The 17,758-nt window shown below is 32.8% G+C and overlaps 2 protein-coding genes across 3 annotated transcripts; one reads left to right on the forward strand and one right to left on the reverse strand.

Annotated features, from left to right (window-relative positions):
* Nucleotides 1-471: 471 nt before the first annotated feature.
* Nucleotides 472-5,101, forward strand: LOC131653967 (uncharacterized). 2 transcript variants are annotated; one of them, XM_058924325.1, is made up of 3 exons: nucleotides 472-659; nucleotides 1,483-4,042; nucleotides 4,156-5,101. In XM_058924325.1, exons 2-3 carry the CDS (start codon nucleotides 1,625-1,627, stop codon nucleotides 4,453-4,455), a joined length of 2,718 nt encoding a protein of 905 aa, XP_058780308.1. In that variant the 5' UTR covers nucleotides 472-659; nucleotides 1,483-1,624; the 3' UTR covers nucleotides 4,456-5,101. The 2 variants fall into 2 exon arrangements, with proteins under 2 accessions (XP_058780308.1, XP_058780309.1); XM_058924326.1 differs by having other exon boundaries at nucleotides 1,491-4,042.
* A 1,370-nt stretch (nucleotides 5,102-6,471) lies between these two features.
* On the reverse strand, nucleotides 6,472-8,159 carry LOC131648274 (mitochondrial import inner membrane translocase subunit TIM10-like). Its single transcript, XM_058918049.1, has 5 exons — nucleotides 7,953-8,159; nucleotides 7,758-7,810; nucleotides 7,533-7,571; nucleotides 7,294-7,363; nucleotides 6,472-6,759 (listed from the first exon to the last, which is right to left on the reverse strand). The coding sequence occupies exons 1-5, from the start codon at nucleotides 7,995-7,997 to the stop codon at nucleotides 6,712-6,714; spliced, it is 255 nt and encodes an 84-aa protein (XP_058774032.1). The 5' UTR covers nucleotides 7,998-8,159; the 3' UTR covers nucleotides 6,472-6,711.
* Nucleotides 8,160-17,758: the final 9,599 nt, after the last annotated feature.

The following is a 17,758-nucleotide window of genomic DNA, read 5'->3' on the forward strand; positions in this document are numbered from 1 at the left end:
GTTACACATCATCATCAACTTAACAAACTACCCACATGTAAGTTTCAAGTTATTCTTTAAAAAGTGGAATTGAAATATCATTATTTGTATTTTACTTTATCTCAAATCAAAAGATGAATCAATAAATCTCTTTATTGATAAAAAAAAGTTGAAACCAACTTTGAAAGTGTAGAAAGCCACATATGAGTTCATCATAATGAGATGATGACAAAGAAAGAGATAAAAGTCCCTAAAAGTGAACACGCATATTCAACTATAGTTGTTTCTTTGTGTTCAGAATCTGAACACAACGATGACCAAAAAGAACCCACAAAACGACAACAGGCCCAATAACAGCCCATAATCATACAAACAGGCCCATAAAAGCCCACCAACGCATTATCTATAAAGATTAAGAAATTGTCATCGTACGATCATATCATCTACCCCTAATTCCAACCGTTGGATGAAAACAGTAGGCCCCACAAAACCAACCTTCATTGACTCTTCACACTTCATAGCAGGCACAGTTACAGTACTCAGAAATAGTAACACTCGAAGACGACATTGCCGCGTTTGCGTTTTGGTGTTTTGCTCGTTTCACACTTCACTCTGTTACGACGTCGTTTTCCAACAAACGACGGCACCGACACTCTTTCCTTCCATTTCTCGCTTCTCCGGTAACCATTCTATACCTTCAAGCTTTCGCATTTAGATTCATCTTCTAATCCAATGCTCAATTCTAGAATTCACATCAATCGATCAGTAAGATTTTCAAGAAAAGTGCTTTCTAGAAAAATCCAAACGAGTCCTTATTTTTCCGTTTTTTTGAGATTCCAGTGTAAATGTAAATGCCGTTGAGACTGTTCCGTTATTTTGGGCAATTTTTTTGTTATTGTTGTTGAAGTTGCATGATGATGATGCAAATTATCGTTAATTGATTTTTTGAAATTGCGTTTGTTTTTAAGCTTCCGCAATTTTTGCTTATGTTATGTGATTTTAATTTTGACCTTTTCTTTTTCTTTATTTTTTGCATTAATTCATAATAATACAACGTAAAGTTTTAATTTTTGTGATAATTCTTGTTATGAGATTTATTAGGAAGAACCATTCAAAGTAGTAAGGCTCCATGAATAGTTACATTTGAGTTTTGTGATACAATTTTTACCCTATAGGCTTATGATTATACTTTTTTTACTGAATAAAATTCAGTTTTGTAAATTCTCGCCACTATACTTACTGGTTTCATTTGAGTTTCTTGTTTGTCACTGCGGCCGATCAAATTAGGGTAATTGCAGGTTTATTTTCTCTTTAATTTGATTTTGTAGTTGGTCCCATAAGTCTAACTCCCGGCTATTATTACGATTAGGTCGACATTACTTAATACTATTATTTGTTCTGCATTTGTTTAATGTGGTTAATAGAAGATATATTTGTTTATATGTGATAACTCTGTTTATGAATTCTTTGTTTTTGGAAGTTTGATTTGTAACTGTAATTCAGTTGTGCAGCTGGTTAAAAAGCGGTGATATTTTCGCGAGGGAAGTTTCTTTGAGAGGCAGAAAGGTAGTTTCAAAGGAGGTGCTTGGAATGTTTATCCAATTGATCTCGAGTTAGAACTGAAGCCTGAAAGCTATCCACCAGCATGAGTAATAAACTTAGTGATGGGTTCAAACCAGAGAAGTCATCTCTGTCGTATGCTGATCTTAATAAGGAGATTACCAAAAATGAGGCAGACGGTTATTTAAAACAATTACCAAATCAACAAAAGCAAACAATCCGTAGAAGGGAAAATGATGAAGATGAGCTTGTTATGCACATGTCAAGTTTACCAGGTTATTTGGAGAAGGGAGAAAAAGTCCCCGAGAAAGTTTTGAATGTTGGGGTCCTTGATTGGGCCAGTCTAGAACATTGGCAGTACAGTCATAAACATGTACCCCATAGAAGTAGTCAAAGCTCGACATCTTCTAGTAATACATCGTCTTCTATTCGCACTGAGGAATTATCTGGTAATTCTAAAAGGGGCCTGAATTGGTCTCCTCAGCAAAGGATAATCCCTCCGTCAGTGCGATCTCACTTTATTGCTTCTACAAAGCAAGACAGTTCTGTTGCTGTTAAGTCCTCTGCAGAAAATTTTGGAAATCGTCTGAATCTTAGAAGCAGCTACAGTAGTTTTGACATACAGCGAAAAAATGTTCGCACTGTAGATCATCTTTCCCGAAACCATTCTACTAGTATACTGAAAGGATGTGATAGGTTGGAAATGAGCACACGAGATGATCAAATGGAAAAGAAAAAGGAGAATTTACCTAGAGAACAAAATAGTGATATTACTGCACATGATATGCTTGGGAAAAGCAAACCAATTGTTCTTATTATACCTAGAGACATTCCTCAAAAAAACAATCATTGTGGAGCTTCTGATATGCGAACAACCTTCGATCAGAAGTTAGGAAGCCATAGTCGAAAAACAAATTCAGTAAATCCCAAGGAACCTTCCTGTACATATATGAGTTGCGATGTTTCAAAATCACGTACTTTGCTAGATGAACTTAGTCAAAGTCATTCTCAGCCTAAAGAGTCACGGTCCAGTTCCTTAGATTCAGAAAAATTCAAAATTCCTGTTTCTACCTTTTCAGCACCTTTACCGGGCAGAATGGGAATGAGCCCAGGCAGATCTAGAAAGGCTGAGGAAAGGAAACCCAGCATTGCTGGATCTTCATCTGCAAATGAGCCTCCTAGAGAAGCAGAACAGAAAGTAATTACCGATCATAAAGTAACTCCTGAAAAACCAAGAAGCTCTTCCCCTTTTCGCCGATTAAGCTTCAGTATGGGATTCACAAATAAAGTTTCTGGTTGTAAGGAGGTTGCACATGTGCCACACCAGAGCTCCATAGCGACGCATAAAACTAGTTCAGAAAATGTGAGGGGTAATGCTAGCTCAAACATTCCAGGCAGTGATAAACCTAGAAGTTCCAGCAGAAGCAGGGCCAGCCCTTTGAGGAGATTCCTTGATCCACTAGTGAAACCAAAGGCAGCAAACTGCCATCATTCTGTGGAGCTATCTCAAAAAGTTTCAGAAAATGCAAGAGGCAGTGATGGGTCAAACATTTCAGGGAACAAATCAAGTGCTGCCGGTAAAGGCAGGTCCAGCCCTTTAAGGAGATTACTTGATCCACTGCTGAAACCAAAGGCAGCAAACTGCCATCACTCCATGAATTTATTTCAAAAAGAGACAGTGTCAGCAAATAAGAACTGTAGGTCAGGGAATGGGACATGTTCCACTATACTGCCAGCAAAAGAATTGGACAAAGACGAGAGGTTTGGTTGTTCCACAGCTAACACTGTGGAATCGTCGAGTGAAGAGGCGCATATGCCATCAACATCTCAATCTATACTGAGGATTTCCATGAAGAATGGTCAGCCCCTTTTTACATTTGCTGCTGGCAACAATAGCAACATTCTCGCTGCCACAGTGAAGAGATCCACTGTCTTAAAAAAAGATGAATGCAACTGTATCTATACTTTTTTCACCTTTAAGGAGATTAAAAAGAAGAATGGTAGTCGGACGAATCACAGCGAAAAAAGCAAAGGTCCCGATTATATTCGCCAGGTCATTGCCCAAATGAAGCTTTCCGATATGCACTATGATGATTCAAATAGTCAGAGTCGTGTGGAGTCTATCACAAAAGAGTTTGTTTTGTTTTCTGTAAAGCTAAAGCAAGGAGGTGCTCAGGTGACTGACTATCAGCCAAATGACGAGCTTGCTGCGATAGCTGTCAAATCACCTAAAGCTGTCAATTATGCGCATCAAAACAGTTCCCAGAATGAAAGTCAAGATCTATTACAGCTGACAGTGGTGCTTCCAAGTGGGGTTCATAGTCTTCCAAGTGATGGTGGACCTTCATCGCTGATTGAGCGCTGGAAAACTGGTGGATCCTGTGATTGTGGTGGTTGGGATTTGGCTTGTAAACTTAAAATTCTTGCAAACAATAATCAAATGTGCAGAAAATCAAGAAGATCGGAAGCTTATTTTGCAGATCAATATGAGCTTTTCTTCGAGGTATGTCTTGATTAATTTATGGTTGTTATCATATTGCAGATTAATCTTTAGTTGGTTAGCCTGGAGATAATTGATTACTAAAGTTTTTTTTTTACCATAAATGCTTAATACAGGGAAATGACCAATGTCAAGATAGCCATCCTGTTTTCAGTTTTTCAAATTTTGAAGCGGGAGCATATTCAGTAGCTTTTGGTTCATCGCTTTCACCCTTGCAAGCGTTTTCAATCTGCATAGCAATGTTGGATGGCAAGCTCCCTTGTGAACTTTCTGGATCAAGAAACTCCATTGAGGAAACAAATAGGAGGCAATCTCAATTGATTCAAACAGATGATTCAAAGGATCATAGTAAATTTGAGGGCATTCCTGCAAATTATGTTGCTTATCCTCCAATCTCTCCTGCTGGAAGGGTCTAAACTTTATGGAGTAAAGTCATTTCTTACATCTCCTTGTCATCATTAAGTGCACAAAGTGGGTAACCAGCAAATAATCGTTTTTTGATAGTAGTATGCTATTCTTCATATCTGCTGCATAGGTGAAAAGCCTTGCAAGTTCATAACAATCATAGAACATCATTGTCTACTAACAACCAATTGAATTGTGAATAGCAATAAGTTGCAGTTTATCTTTTGGTATTTCATATTTGTCCCGTTGGCATGGTTGACCATTGAGAAAATAATGTATTTAGAGCCTATTCATTGAGTGGATAGGTAACCACCATTCAATATGCCAGCTTGAGGTAATGTGATGCAAGTGTACTATTAAACCTCTTTTAATAATGGATAAAATAAAAAATGGTTTATTTTCTAAAAGACCATAACAAATTAACAATTTATGTAACGAAGATATATAGGTGATAACTTGAAAGAACAAGAAGACAAAAAGAGGTATTGTAGTAATCTACTGTGCATTTTCGGCAATGGGAGCTCATTGCTCTAAACAATTTTTTACTATTGAATTTTTCAAACTTTAAGTTTTGTTTAAGGGAATTTCTTAATGAATCTTAAAAAAACACTTAACAAAAATTTCAAAAATGTATTTCTAAACGCACTATTTGTCATTTTAAAATATTTCGAAAATGTATTTTTAAAATAAAATTAGTCATAAAATTATGGTGTTGTTCAAAAACGAGAGTGATTTCTATGTTCGAGGTGCGTTAGAAAATATATTTCTAAAATATGGGGTGTTAATATATTTTTACGAGGTCTCTTAGTAATCCTTAGGTTGCATTAAGAAATTCCTTGTTTAATGTTGATCCATTTATCGGTATAGATGATAGAAACAAGGGTAAAGAGAATGGTGATTGGGGGTGGATTCACTGAGTTTGGCTTGGACCAACTAAAAACTGCCACGTTAAATATTTCACCCGACAAATTATACTAGAACACGGTGAGGAGACTCCTAAATCCTAATGTTGTCTACATAGGAAAAACTGTAGATCACGTGCTCATTTATGTGAAACATTTCAACAAGTTTGAGTGGCCTCAATCACACCAGTTTGTGCTTCTCCAAAATTTCCTAGCATTGTCACTTAAGATAAAGACATCAATAGATCACTAACACACATATTGTAACATTCAACAATTCCAAAATATATTGGTGTTGACGTAGTAATATCAACATGGTATCGGGGTCTATGTCTATGCTTCATAGTGTTTTGCATGAGTGAGCTAGTAGAGGCAAGTTGATGTTTGATATGTTTTGTATAAGGGATGACAAACAGGGGCAGGACGGGGCGGACATAACTAAGGATACGGGTCTAAAACATTGATCTGCTCTGTAAAAAGTGGGGGCGAGGCAAAAGATGCCAACGGCCTTTGTATCTTTTAGACTTAAAAAAGTAAAATTTTATGTAAAAGCCCGAAAAAAATGGAGCAGGACGGACATATTAGAGATTGCGAGCCTAAAATGTTAACCGGCCCTGCAGAAAAATGCGGACAAAACTGACATGTCCAATGAACCGGACCCATTTTGTCACCCTTGAGTTGAAGGGTTTCAACAAGTGTGTTTGGGGAAATCCACACCAATTCCTAGTTCGTTTGTGTTTCTTTATTGAATTCCTTTTTACATATGTAGCACTCAGGTGGAAGCTATAGACATCAATACATCACTAACTCATATTGTTGAGTGTATCAATGTGTTATATAACACTGTCGCTTTAGATTGAAGATATTGACATCAATACATCAGATTGAAGATGCTAACATCAATACATCACTAACACGTATTGTTATATTCAGCAATTCAAAATTATACTGGTATTGACATAATCGTGTATATGGGGTTCTTTGTTGTATTGCCTTCGTCTGTCTTATTTATGTTTATTAAAGAATCATATAGAGATAAAGGGCATCTAGGTAGCAAGATAATGTAGTCAAGAACAATTTGTTGACAGAATAACATAAACTGAGGGTAAAACTTGAAGAGTCAAATTATAAATGAAGAATGAACTAAATTAACTGAGTAAATTATTCTAGAGTTTTGTGTGAGCTACATCAAGCTCATAAGTATTCAAACTCTTTCTTAATAAAATAGCTTGACCTCAACATAGTCATGGAAAAAATAAAGATCTTGCAAAATATTAAATCTCCTCAGGCTGCAACTACTAATATTGCAGTCCTAGCTCAGGCAAATCAAACCGCAAAATAGAACACCGATATAATACACTGCGATCATTGAGGCTTCCCGGTACCAAGCAGCTGACCAATTAGATTAGTCACCTGGCAAAACCAAAAAACCCAACTTTAGAAACAAGATAATGATTATGGTTGTTAACATGTGCAGTTTCCATGAATTCATATGTAAAAACCATATTCAGATTATCAGAACTTTTGTGATTCATTTTCTTTGCATTGTATCACACTATCGAGGCACTATATAGTAAAATTAAAGAGCATACTATTTAACAGATGATAAAACCAACTAATTGCATCTTCAAAAACCATATTCAGATCACAACTTCTATGATCTATTGCTTTGCATTGTATCATACAATTAAGGCAATAAATAGTAGAAATTCCAAAAAGAGCACACATTTTTTAACAGAAAGTAAACCGAACTAAGATTGCATTCTTAAACATCTGAGAAACTATTTTAGCATTAGAAACGAACAATCAATTCCTGGATTTGCAAATAATAAAAAAAAAAGAAGATAGTCTTACTACTAAAATAGCTGAAATAGACACACACACACACACACATAAACTTGCTAGTGACACATTCAATCCAAAAGAAGACATGAAGTAACATCTTACATGCCAGTATTTGGAAACACAGCGATCAATGCAACTATTTTCACCCATATTTAGCTCAGACTCCTTGTACCTGAGAACATAACACAACAAACATATCATTATATAATTCACAACAGATAAACCTTCAAGTGAACAAGAAACTAGTCTCCAATTTTACCATAAGACCTTCAAAACATATCAAACATAACAATTTCTTAAAACACTTGCTGAAACTGAAAAAAAGAAGAGTTTTTTCTTACTTATTGTCAACACACTTGTTGAAACAGGTCTGGGTCATCCTGGATATTAAAAAAAAAAAAAAAGGTAAGCCAAATCAATTACTATGCCAATAACAATTTTTCATTATCCTTGTTACAAAAATCACAGAGCAAACACATAACAAGATAGATAAAAATATCTAATTTCTAAAAAATGAAAAAGGGGTAATGCAATTGGTGTGATAAGAGAAGTTGAAGGAACCCTACTTGTTGAACAATTCGACTCTATATTCCATCTCTTTTTCAGCCATTCCAAATATCTGCACAATTACCAAATCAATTATTCAAACACATCCAAAAAAAACTCAACCAAAGAATGATAAAAATAATACCCAACAATAAAAAAACAAACTTGGAATGAAATCAGAAAAATGAATCGGAGAAAGGGAAAAGAATACCTGCCTGTTCTTTATCGAGAGCAGTAGGGGGGATTCCGCTTGCGGCCATTGTAGAGTAGAAGAGTTGAGATGACGGAGATGATCGAATTGCAGAGAAGACGATGCAGAAATAAACCCTGAAACTTTCGATTCGGTGGAGTATATGATTTAGGGTTTTTGGAAGTGTGTGTACAACACTACAACTTGACGGCGTGGTAGATTTCTAAAAGGCACACTTTTTATTTGTTTTTCTTTATAAAAAAAATAGTTATTATTAAATTTTGTTTATTTTTATTTTAAACCATAAGCACATACTATGTGGTAAATTTCTAGTAATTATTAAAATTTGCTTAGCTAAAATTTAATTAGCAAAAAAAAAAAGATGAGTTTAAATTTATAAAATGTTTTAATCACTATTCCCTTCCATGTCTTTGATGATTAATTGCTATTTTGAATATCATCACTTTATCACTATTTATTTCAAAAACTTTGATGTCGAATTGCATACACTCTATAAATACTTTAAAAATATTTTATAAATAGATATTACATTATTTTTTTTATAATCAAAATGCGAAGTTACCATTCAAAAATATTTGAATGAGATGGTAAGAGATTTCTTTCAATTTAACTAAATATTTTGAGTTCGAACTCTTTGCAATTGCACGCATTCATCTTAAAAAATGTCATTGGCTAACTATCATGGTATGTAATAAAAAACAAGTTAAAAAATAATACTATTAATTTATAGCAGGTAGAAAACTTAATACATTTGTGAGATCTCTACATTCCAAAATCTTCATTCTTTTCATAAAGCTTTAATTGAAGCTCGTCCTATATCTTACATTTTTATCCTAAATCGGCCGACCCAATTAACGTAGAGACTCCATTCTAATTTTAAAAATGAGTCAAAGTTTAAAATATAAATACACTTATAATAATTAAAAAAGACACATAAAAAAATACAATTATGTATTAATCAATAATCAATAATATATTTAATTATAATTATTTTGAGTTTTGATATATCTCAATTTTTATATGTATTGAGTTTTTATTATAGATTTTTTTTATTTATTGTATTTTTATTATAACATTTTATTTATTTCGATTAATATTTATAAAAAAAATTGAACTTTTTAAAAATTTGGGGCCTCCCAAAATTTGGGGCATGTGCTGTAGCACTTCCTGCACATGCACATGGCCGACCCTGGTGATGTATTGCACTAGTTATGAATGATTACAATGCTAAAGTATTTATAGTAGTTATTTGCACTACAAGTAACTAACAGAACTCTAACTACCTAAAAATCGTAACTAAAATTAAAACCGAATTTTCTCACTAACTACCTCTCACTTGCATACCAAGTAAGTCTCACAATAAATTACATTTAACACGCCACCTAATTCATTATGAATAAGCTTTTTACACATATCAAACTTTTAATTTTCTTGAACACTACTAATTGCAATTCCTTGATTATGATGTATGCTACTTGGTCTTCACTTCTACAATTCTCTAAACATTACATTGCTTACTTGTACCTTAAGGTAGTGGAACCTCATTTCTATGTGCTTGCTTCTACCACGTGCAACGCAATTCTTAGCAAAATTTATGGCATATATGTTTTCAATCTTCATGGTCATGGCTCCATGGAATTTGCCTTCAACTTCATCAATCAAATCCACCAAACATATCGATTGACAAGCACATGTAGCTTCACATGAAGACAAATCCGACATAAGTTCCTTTCTTAATCTCCAAGCTATTGGTGTACCACTTAGCATGAACATATAACTTGTTATTAATTTTCTATCATCAACATCATTATACTAATTAACTAGAGTCAGTGTATCCCATAAGCTTGCACTCCCTTCACCATAAAATTCAATTTTCTATGAGCATTGATGAAAGCTCAACCAAACTTGATAACTTTTGTCTAAATCTGATCCTAATCGATCAGAAAAAGGCTATAAAACAATACTCTCCTTCCTTATTTTTATTCATCTCAAAATATTTTCCTCTCTTGCTTTCATTCTCGTGTTTATACTTTTTGCTTGTTATCATCATCTTCAATTGGCCCCGAAGAGGACTCTTTTCTTTGAAAACACATCATAAAATTTCTATGAGTCTAGATATATCTCCTCTCTAAGAGGACTTCTATAAAAAGTACTTCTTTGACCGTTGTGTTCTTAAACCTGTCTACCTAGATGCAAGTTTTTCTAGAAAGTTTGAATTCTACGTAAATCTTTGTCAAGCAATGTTCAAAACTTCACCTCTAGCAAGCCATAATAGATGTATCCCAGGATGATCAATGTGTTTTGTGCCATCCTCAAAATCAAGGAAGGTGTAATCACATTGGAGGTATGTAAAACTCAATTTTTTCTCAACATTTAGAACTTTAGAAAACTCTACTCTATTGGTGCACTATATAGTGTTCGAAATTCCAATATATCCTCCCTACTTAATCCTTTCTTACTTATCCAAATGCAGGTCATAGACTTCCCCTCAATGTGAGCTATATGAAAGCATTTTATCTTTACATTCTCCGTTTAATATCACATGTGTAACGTGTTATTCCCAAGGAAATCCAACCATGATGACCCAAAATATTAAAACTAATTGGGCAAATAGGGTAATTTAACATATGTTGGGGGTGCAAAAGAGGGACTAGTTTATAGTTATCATATGAGGGTTTGATTACAATTTTTTTTGTCTTATTCTGGAGTCAGCTTAGAAGGGGAACTTTCATATTCAACTGACACAATCATTGGAAGGAACATGCTAAACTATATACAAATTAGAGACAACTATGTGATCTCAGAGCATGAGCTAGCAAACATGGAAGCTTTTGACTTTGAGAATACTTACACTCCTTCGAAATAAGATTTATTGATCTCAATCCTTACAAGCACGCAAGACAACAAGAAGTTACTACAAAACAACGCCGAAACTCTTCGTCGGGTATCCAAGCAAGTTACCTTTCTAACAAATCAAGTGATTGACTATGGAATAAAAATTTATCTTGGTCTACTTATTGATGATGATGACAATAATGAGAATTTTCTTGTTTTAATTGTTTCCTGATTTTGTGTTTTTTATTTTCCCGTCTTTCTAGTTTTTGTAATTAGTCTTTTCCCTTCAGATATAATAATAAGCTTTGTTTGCAAGTATGTGATATATGTGGCCTATGTGTTTATTATTTTGTTTCTCACCTTTTTTATAATTCTAGAGGGGAAAAAGTATATGTGGAGTAGAGTATACTCTCTTTATCTATGATGGGGAGTTAACCCCTCTATTTTGTTTGTCTGTCTCTTTTTCTTTTGTCACCTCCCTGATATATGTGTTGTCATCTGTTAGGGGTGAATTAATGGTATTTTCATGTGTTGGTATAACTATTTTCGGTTTTAAACTTAAGCAAATTGTGATAGTTTCATGGGTTTTTCGGTAAGAATTGAACTTTATAGGTTTAGTTCGAGTTGTGAAGCAAATCGAATCACTTTAGGTATTATTGATGCAGGTTTGGAGCTGAAAAGTAGTCTTACAAGAGCATGAAGAGGAAAGAAAGCTGGAAGAATTAGAAGCAAAGCAAAAAGGCAAGATACAGCAAGGCCGCGCCGCGCCAAACCCACTATTTTGGGCCGCGCCACGGGAATTCGTGTCGCGCCGCTGAGACGGCGTATCCAGTCCAACTCTTATAAATAGAAGCCTTAGCTGCCAATTAAGGTGTGCAATTTTTGGTGAACGAAATTGGGAGAGAAATTCGATTCCGAAGCAGAGGGCAACAATTGAAGGTGGATTCTACATCAATTGAAGAGATTCTCCTGATCATGAGGAATACCTCAATCAAACCTTGTGTGTTCTTCATGTCTATGGAGAGCTAATTCTCTTTTGTTGAGTTTAAGGTAGTAGTTAACCTATGATTATGCAATACCATTGATTAATTCTTGTGAACAATTGTTTGAATTTATTATCAATAAGAAACCTTGTTTTTATGTTAAATTATTGTTAAATCTTTGATCGAAAGAGAAGGTTAAACTTTTTCCCTAGGTTCCTTTATTGATTCATTCATAATTTTCATAGATGGAATTGTGAATGAGTTTTCATTACTATCGTGGTTTATTACTTTAATCGATATTGATGTTTTGAGAGATCGAATCTCATACCGGTAGAAGTTTATCTAAATTGATCTGCAGACATGAGATCTATTTTGAGGATATATGAAGATGATGATTCAAATGATGGTTCACTTATGATTTAATTAATACATTGCATAGGAATAGGTTGATGAACCCTAAAGCTCAACATATCTCTTTTATCGTTAACCAAATTTCAGCATTCTAGTTTTAATATTTGTTTAGATTTAATAGCATCTTTAAAATAACAAAACAAACTCAACTATATTTTCTCACTCAAGATAATTTGTTATAGAACGACAGTGATATTAAACTAATCCATGTGGATACGATATATAGAAAATATTTACCCAAAAATACTTTCAAAATCATCATAAAAAGGGAGAGAATATGATTCTATATGATGTGGAGGTAATGTCGTCAAACAATTTTGGTTTTTATGATGACAAATATTTCAGTGGTTCTTTACAATGGTTCTTGATAAGGACATATGAACAAAGAATAAATTATGATAACTCTACTGAGGGTTCTTGATGGCAACTCTTCCAAGGGTTCTTGATGACATCTCTTCAAATGGTTTATGGTGATGACATTTGAATAAGAAAGTGATATCACAAGCCTCATTTGTCAAATGTTTCAAGTTCCAATTGAAAGTGATATACAATGTTGAATCAAGCAAATGAACTTGAAATTATGAAATTGTGAAGTGTCAAAGCTCGTCTGATCCTGTGCTCAGTGTTTTAATTTTGTACAATTAATTGTAAATAGAACAAGAGTAAGTCTTGAGCCTTGAGGTACTAAGACAATGCACACTCACACAAAAATATTTCAAGCTTCTTTTCTCTTTTGATAAAACTGCTTAAAACCATTAAAGGCAAGTGCTTAACTGGTTATAAGCGAGTTTAATCAATTAAAAAAGTAAAATACACTAGTTGATCGATTAAGAGGTCTTTTGAATCAATTCAATCAAAAGTGAAATATCTCCTAATCAATTAAAGATGTTGGTAATCGATTAAGTGACGCCGAAAATCAAACTTCTCTACTTTGACTTGGTTAATCAATTAATACATAGTTTTAATCGATCAAAACTTAAAAAACTCATGGATTATTTTATTTTTTGAGCCATATTTTTTCCTATATAAAAGATGTTCCCCCTTATTTCAAAACACTTCAGCTTTTTGAATAGAAACTCTCTAATATAATTTTTTCCTCCCATTCCTTAAAAGATTCATTTTCACTAGATTGTCTTAATGGAAAAAGGTTCATTTTCACTAGATTGTCTTAATGAAAGAAAGTAAAATGTTTCATCGTGATCTCTTAGTAATTGATTTGAAGGTTGCAAGCTAAAACATTTGAAAAAACTTGGGTGAAGATTATTGAACTGAGCCTATTTAAAAACTTTGATTATTGTTGAATTTTTTTTTGTTGATGATGCGCATAAACTCAAGTTATTTCAGAAGATTATTTGGGATGATCTTGCATAAAAGCTCAATGTTGTTTTAGTGGAAATCTTAAGGAAAAAAAAAACTCTTAGGGATTGGAGTAGGCCAAGTGGTTTAGGACGAATCAAGATAAATCTCTGATTTAATTTTTGAATCTTTTATCTCCTTTATCTTCTGTTATTTATTTTACTTTGCTGTTTGTTTCACTGCCTTTTTTCTTTTCTATTATTTCATTGTTGCTTTTGTATTAATTTATTTATCATAACTTAAACGATTTTAAAGTCAAATATTTTTATAAATTAATTTTTGAATTTCGAATATCAATTCATTCTTCTTCTATCTTGTGTTTGAAGTCATTTGATCAACAATCTATTATTGAATATACGACTCTCTATTTTATGATTGAAATTATTTGATCAATAATATATTATCAGATATACTGGTCTTTCAACAATTGATTGTTGGATCATTAATTTCAATACAAACTTGAGGCTATAGATATATTGGTTGAGAAATTAGGCGTTGATCTATAGGAAGACGGAAACATTTGATAAGAGTTAAAATCAAAGAAATCTTTGAGTGGATAAAGCGGTTGATTGACAAATTCTCAAAAAAAAAAAAAGTAATCTAAGACTAAGTTTAGTTTCTGTATACAAACTAGTCAGAGACCCGTGCTGTCGTCCGGGTGCATTATTTGTGGTGTAATATTTTTTAAACAATACGAAAAATGTGAAGAAAAGAAGTTTGAAATTTTAAATTATGAAATTATTCGATTTTGATTGTTAATACATATTCTAATGGTTATAATTTATTCTCTCATGTAATATAATGAAAAATTATGAAATCAAAATATTACAATAATATGATTATACAAAATATAATGGTAAACTTGATAAATGATGTATTTATATACACATGTGAATTTAAATAGAATTACATAATTATAAAATAAACAATTTCTATATAAACTCAATTATATCAAATAATAATAAAAAACATGTAACATGGAGAAAGAAAATAAATTTAAATTTGAAAATAAGAATTGTATCTTCAAATAAATGTAATAATTTGATAGTGACCCGTTAGATAAAAATAAATGTAATAATTTGATAGTGACCCGTTAGATAAAAATAAATGTAATAATTTAATAGTGACCCGTTAGATAAAAAATTAGTTGTTTAAATGACTATGTAATATTATTCAATTTGATAAAATATATTTTTAATTTTATTGAAGTTAAAAAAAATAGATTAAATAGTACTTGATAAAAAACATATATTACTAAGACCTAATTAAAATTAGTTTTGAGAGTTAGTGTTAGGAACACTTTATAGATTCCATTATCTTAGGTAGTACTCATTTCTAAAGTAGTAATCATATACATTTTATCGAGTGTTTGACAAATCATTGAAAAAAGTGTTTGTAACACTTTTCTTATTTTGATTTTTCAAAATTCTGTTTTGATATTCTAAATAATTTGAAAATAATTATAATAATTATTGACATAAAAAACTAATATTTTTTATATTATCATATGTTTACATCATTTAGGTAAACCCTTCAAACTAACAGACTTATTGAAATGACAAACAAACTACAACCCCAAGTGCCCATCTTAAAAAAAAAAAACTTCTACATAAAAGTTATTGGTCATGCATCATGTAGTCCTTTCAAGCAAAAAAAGGAGAATACACTAAAGTATCCAACTGAAATCAATCTCCATATCAAATTTGAGCCAATGACATCAATAGATAACTTGAAGTTCATCATACCAAACAACTCCTGTATATATCATAGTTAGGCCGCATATATAGCACAAAGCCACAAAATATACAGGATGCATATATAAATGCGAAAAATGAGATTAATTACTGTATTTTTTGTGATCCTAATAAATCATCCAAGACTCAGTTAAACAAACACCGCATTGCAATAAAGGCATCCAGAAAGACAACAAAAACAGATAGATGCATATGATCCATGAGAACATGGTGGCGCATTCATGGAAAGTACATGCCACTTTCAAAACATTAGAAACTAATCTAGATTGTTTAATATTTTATAAAAATATTTAAAACAAAAGTGTTAGTATTTACTTAAAAAAATCATTTTGACGAAGTTAAATTGGACTAAAAATACGATTATTTTCCATTTAAACAAAAGTTACATTTTATATAACAGAGATGAGATTCAAAGATCATTGTGACACTTCCATTTACTACTTAATGTGGAACTAAATGTAAATCTAAAAAGCCACCAAGCATATGTATAGAAACTGGGAAAGCAACATCAAAATTGTATTCCTTGCGAAGAACACTTAGTAGATCTACTAGGTGAATCCGTGTCTTTATATATTCCTTTGCAATTACAAAATTCCTAGCAAACATTGAAAAAGTGAGCAAAATATACAAATTTTACCAACAGTGGATAAGTTAGCTGCCTATGGTAGATAAAAATACTAATTTTCTAACCAAATCTTGAGCGAGTTTGATCAACTGCTTTATTGAACCCAGAAATATGACTAAAAGAGCATGAACTGCCTCCATAAATTCATGAGTTGTTGCCTATGATAGGAAATGGAAGAGAAACAATTTTAATTTATCAGTCTCGTAACATCAGATATGAAATAAAACATATGTACAAATCAAAGTAAATTAGGGTAAGTTAGAAAGAAAAAAAGAATGTTGGATATAATTAGCAAGCTTATACTTTTTGGCCTCTAGAATTGCCAATCCCGCGGGACGTCGTAGCTTAGAAATTAATATCGGGTCAAGAGCATTTGTTCCCAATTACGCCTTACATTAAAAAGACCAAAGCAAACATACATGATGAATAGGAATAAATGCGAAGCATTTAAGAAAAATCTTCTCATGTATTCCATCATCATAAAACCCCCAGATGCTGGGTTAGTTATGGAATGAACATGAGTTGAAAAATAATCAAGAAAATAGAGCTTCACATGCTTGACAGTAAAAAAGGATATTGTATCCGCATGCCAATTGAATCAGAACTTGGGATAACAGAACCATGTAAATTATGGTGTACATTTGTAGCACTATTTAAATCCTGCAATAGGTTATTGAATACCAAACTGAGGAAAGTTTGAATGAAAACACAAGACAAGTATTAAATTTTACATAAACACAATGCAAGAAAAGATTTTTCAGACAATAAAAATCACAAATATAAACAAAAGTTTACAGACTTCAAACTCAATGAAGCAGACGGTATGCCTCTCCTGCCTTAAAATCTTCATTTGCTTAAAACCATGTTGTCTGCATTAGAAAGCCAAGTTCAACAGATTAATCACATACATAAGACAACATAGCAAATACTATATAGTTTTAACAGTAGAGCCTGTGTGAAAGGATAAGATGCATATACACAGTGAAAAGGCCCCTCACTTATTCCTCAGTAATGTTCTCTCCAAAGTTCCCAAAACCGTTAAGAATAAGCCATCCATTCCCAAAACGGTTTCCTTGCAACCAAATACCACACATGCCAATACAATTTCCCTGCAATACACAAAAATAGATTCAGCAGAAAAACACAGATGAAACCTACCTCATATATGGAGAGTTGTCGTTTTTTTCCTTCTATACATAAAAACAGATGAAACCTACCTCATATATGGATGTAGAGACGTTAAAAAACAATTGAATAGACTTGAATAGATTTCATAACCTGCACAAAAATTAACAAAACACAACAACCCAAAAATTGAACAGAAAATCCTTGCAAAATGAACAAAACCAAAGTCTGCACTAGTTGTGAAAGTGTATTGCGAACCTATTACAAGATTGAGATAAAATCACGGTTTGGATCCGCTTTGTGCGGTATGATATAGATCCGGTTTTTGAAGAAACAGTGGAAGGGTTTTTGGTTTAACGGTTGTGTGGAGTGAAGATGAAGGTCAGTTTTGATGTTGTTTCAAGGATGAACCATGGTGAAAGCTTGTCGTTGCCGGCGGCTAAATTTTAGGGTTTGAGGAAAAAATAGGGAGAAGAGTCTAAGGGAGAGAGAGAAAAGACAATGTTATGAGAAAGAGAATGAGTGAGGTAATGTTCCTTGCAAAACTGTGTGTTTGGTTGGAGGAAAAAGTACTTATGCAAGTACAACTTTTGATTAAACTACGAATGATAACGCAACACTTGGCATGGTTCTTGTTTATTTTGTTGATTACGTGAATAACCTTTAGTAAGACTAAGCTTTTTATTTTGGAAGGGCAAAATGGACAGTTTAGTCAATACTT

This window comes from Vicia villosa, linkage group LG2 (genome assembly GCF_029867415.1).
Source record: "Vicia villosa cultivar HV-30 ecotype Madison, WI linkage group LG2, Vvil1.0, whole genome shotgun sequence".
Taxonomy (NCBI): domain Eukaryota; kingdom Viridiplantae; phylum Streptophyta; class Magnoliopsida; order Fabales; family Fabaceae; genus Vicia; species Vicia villosa.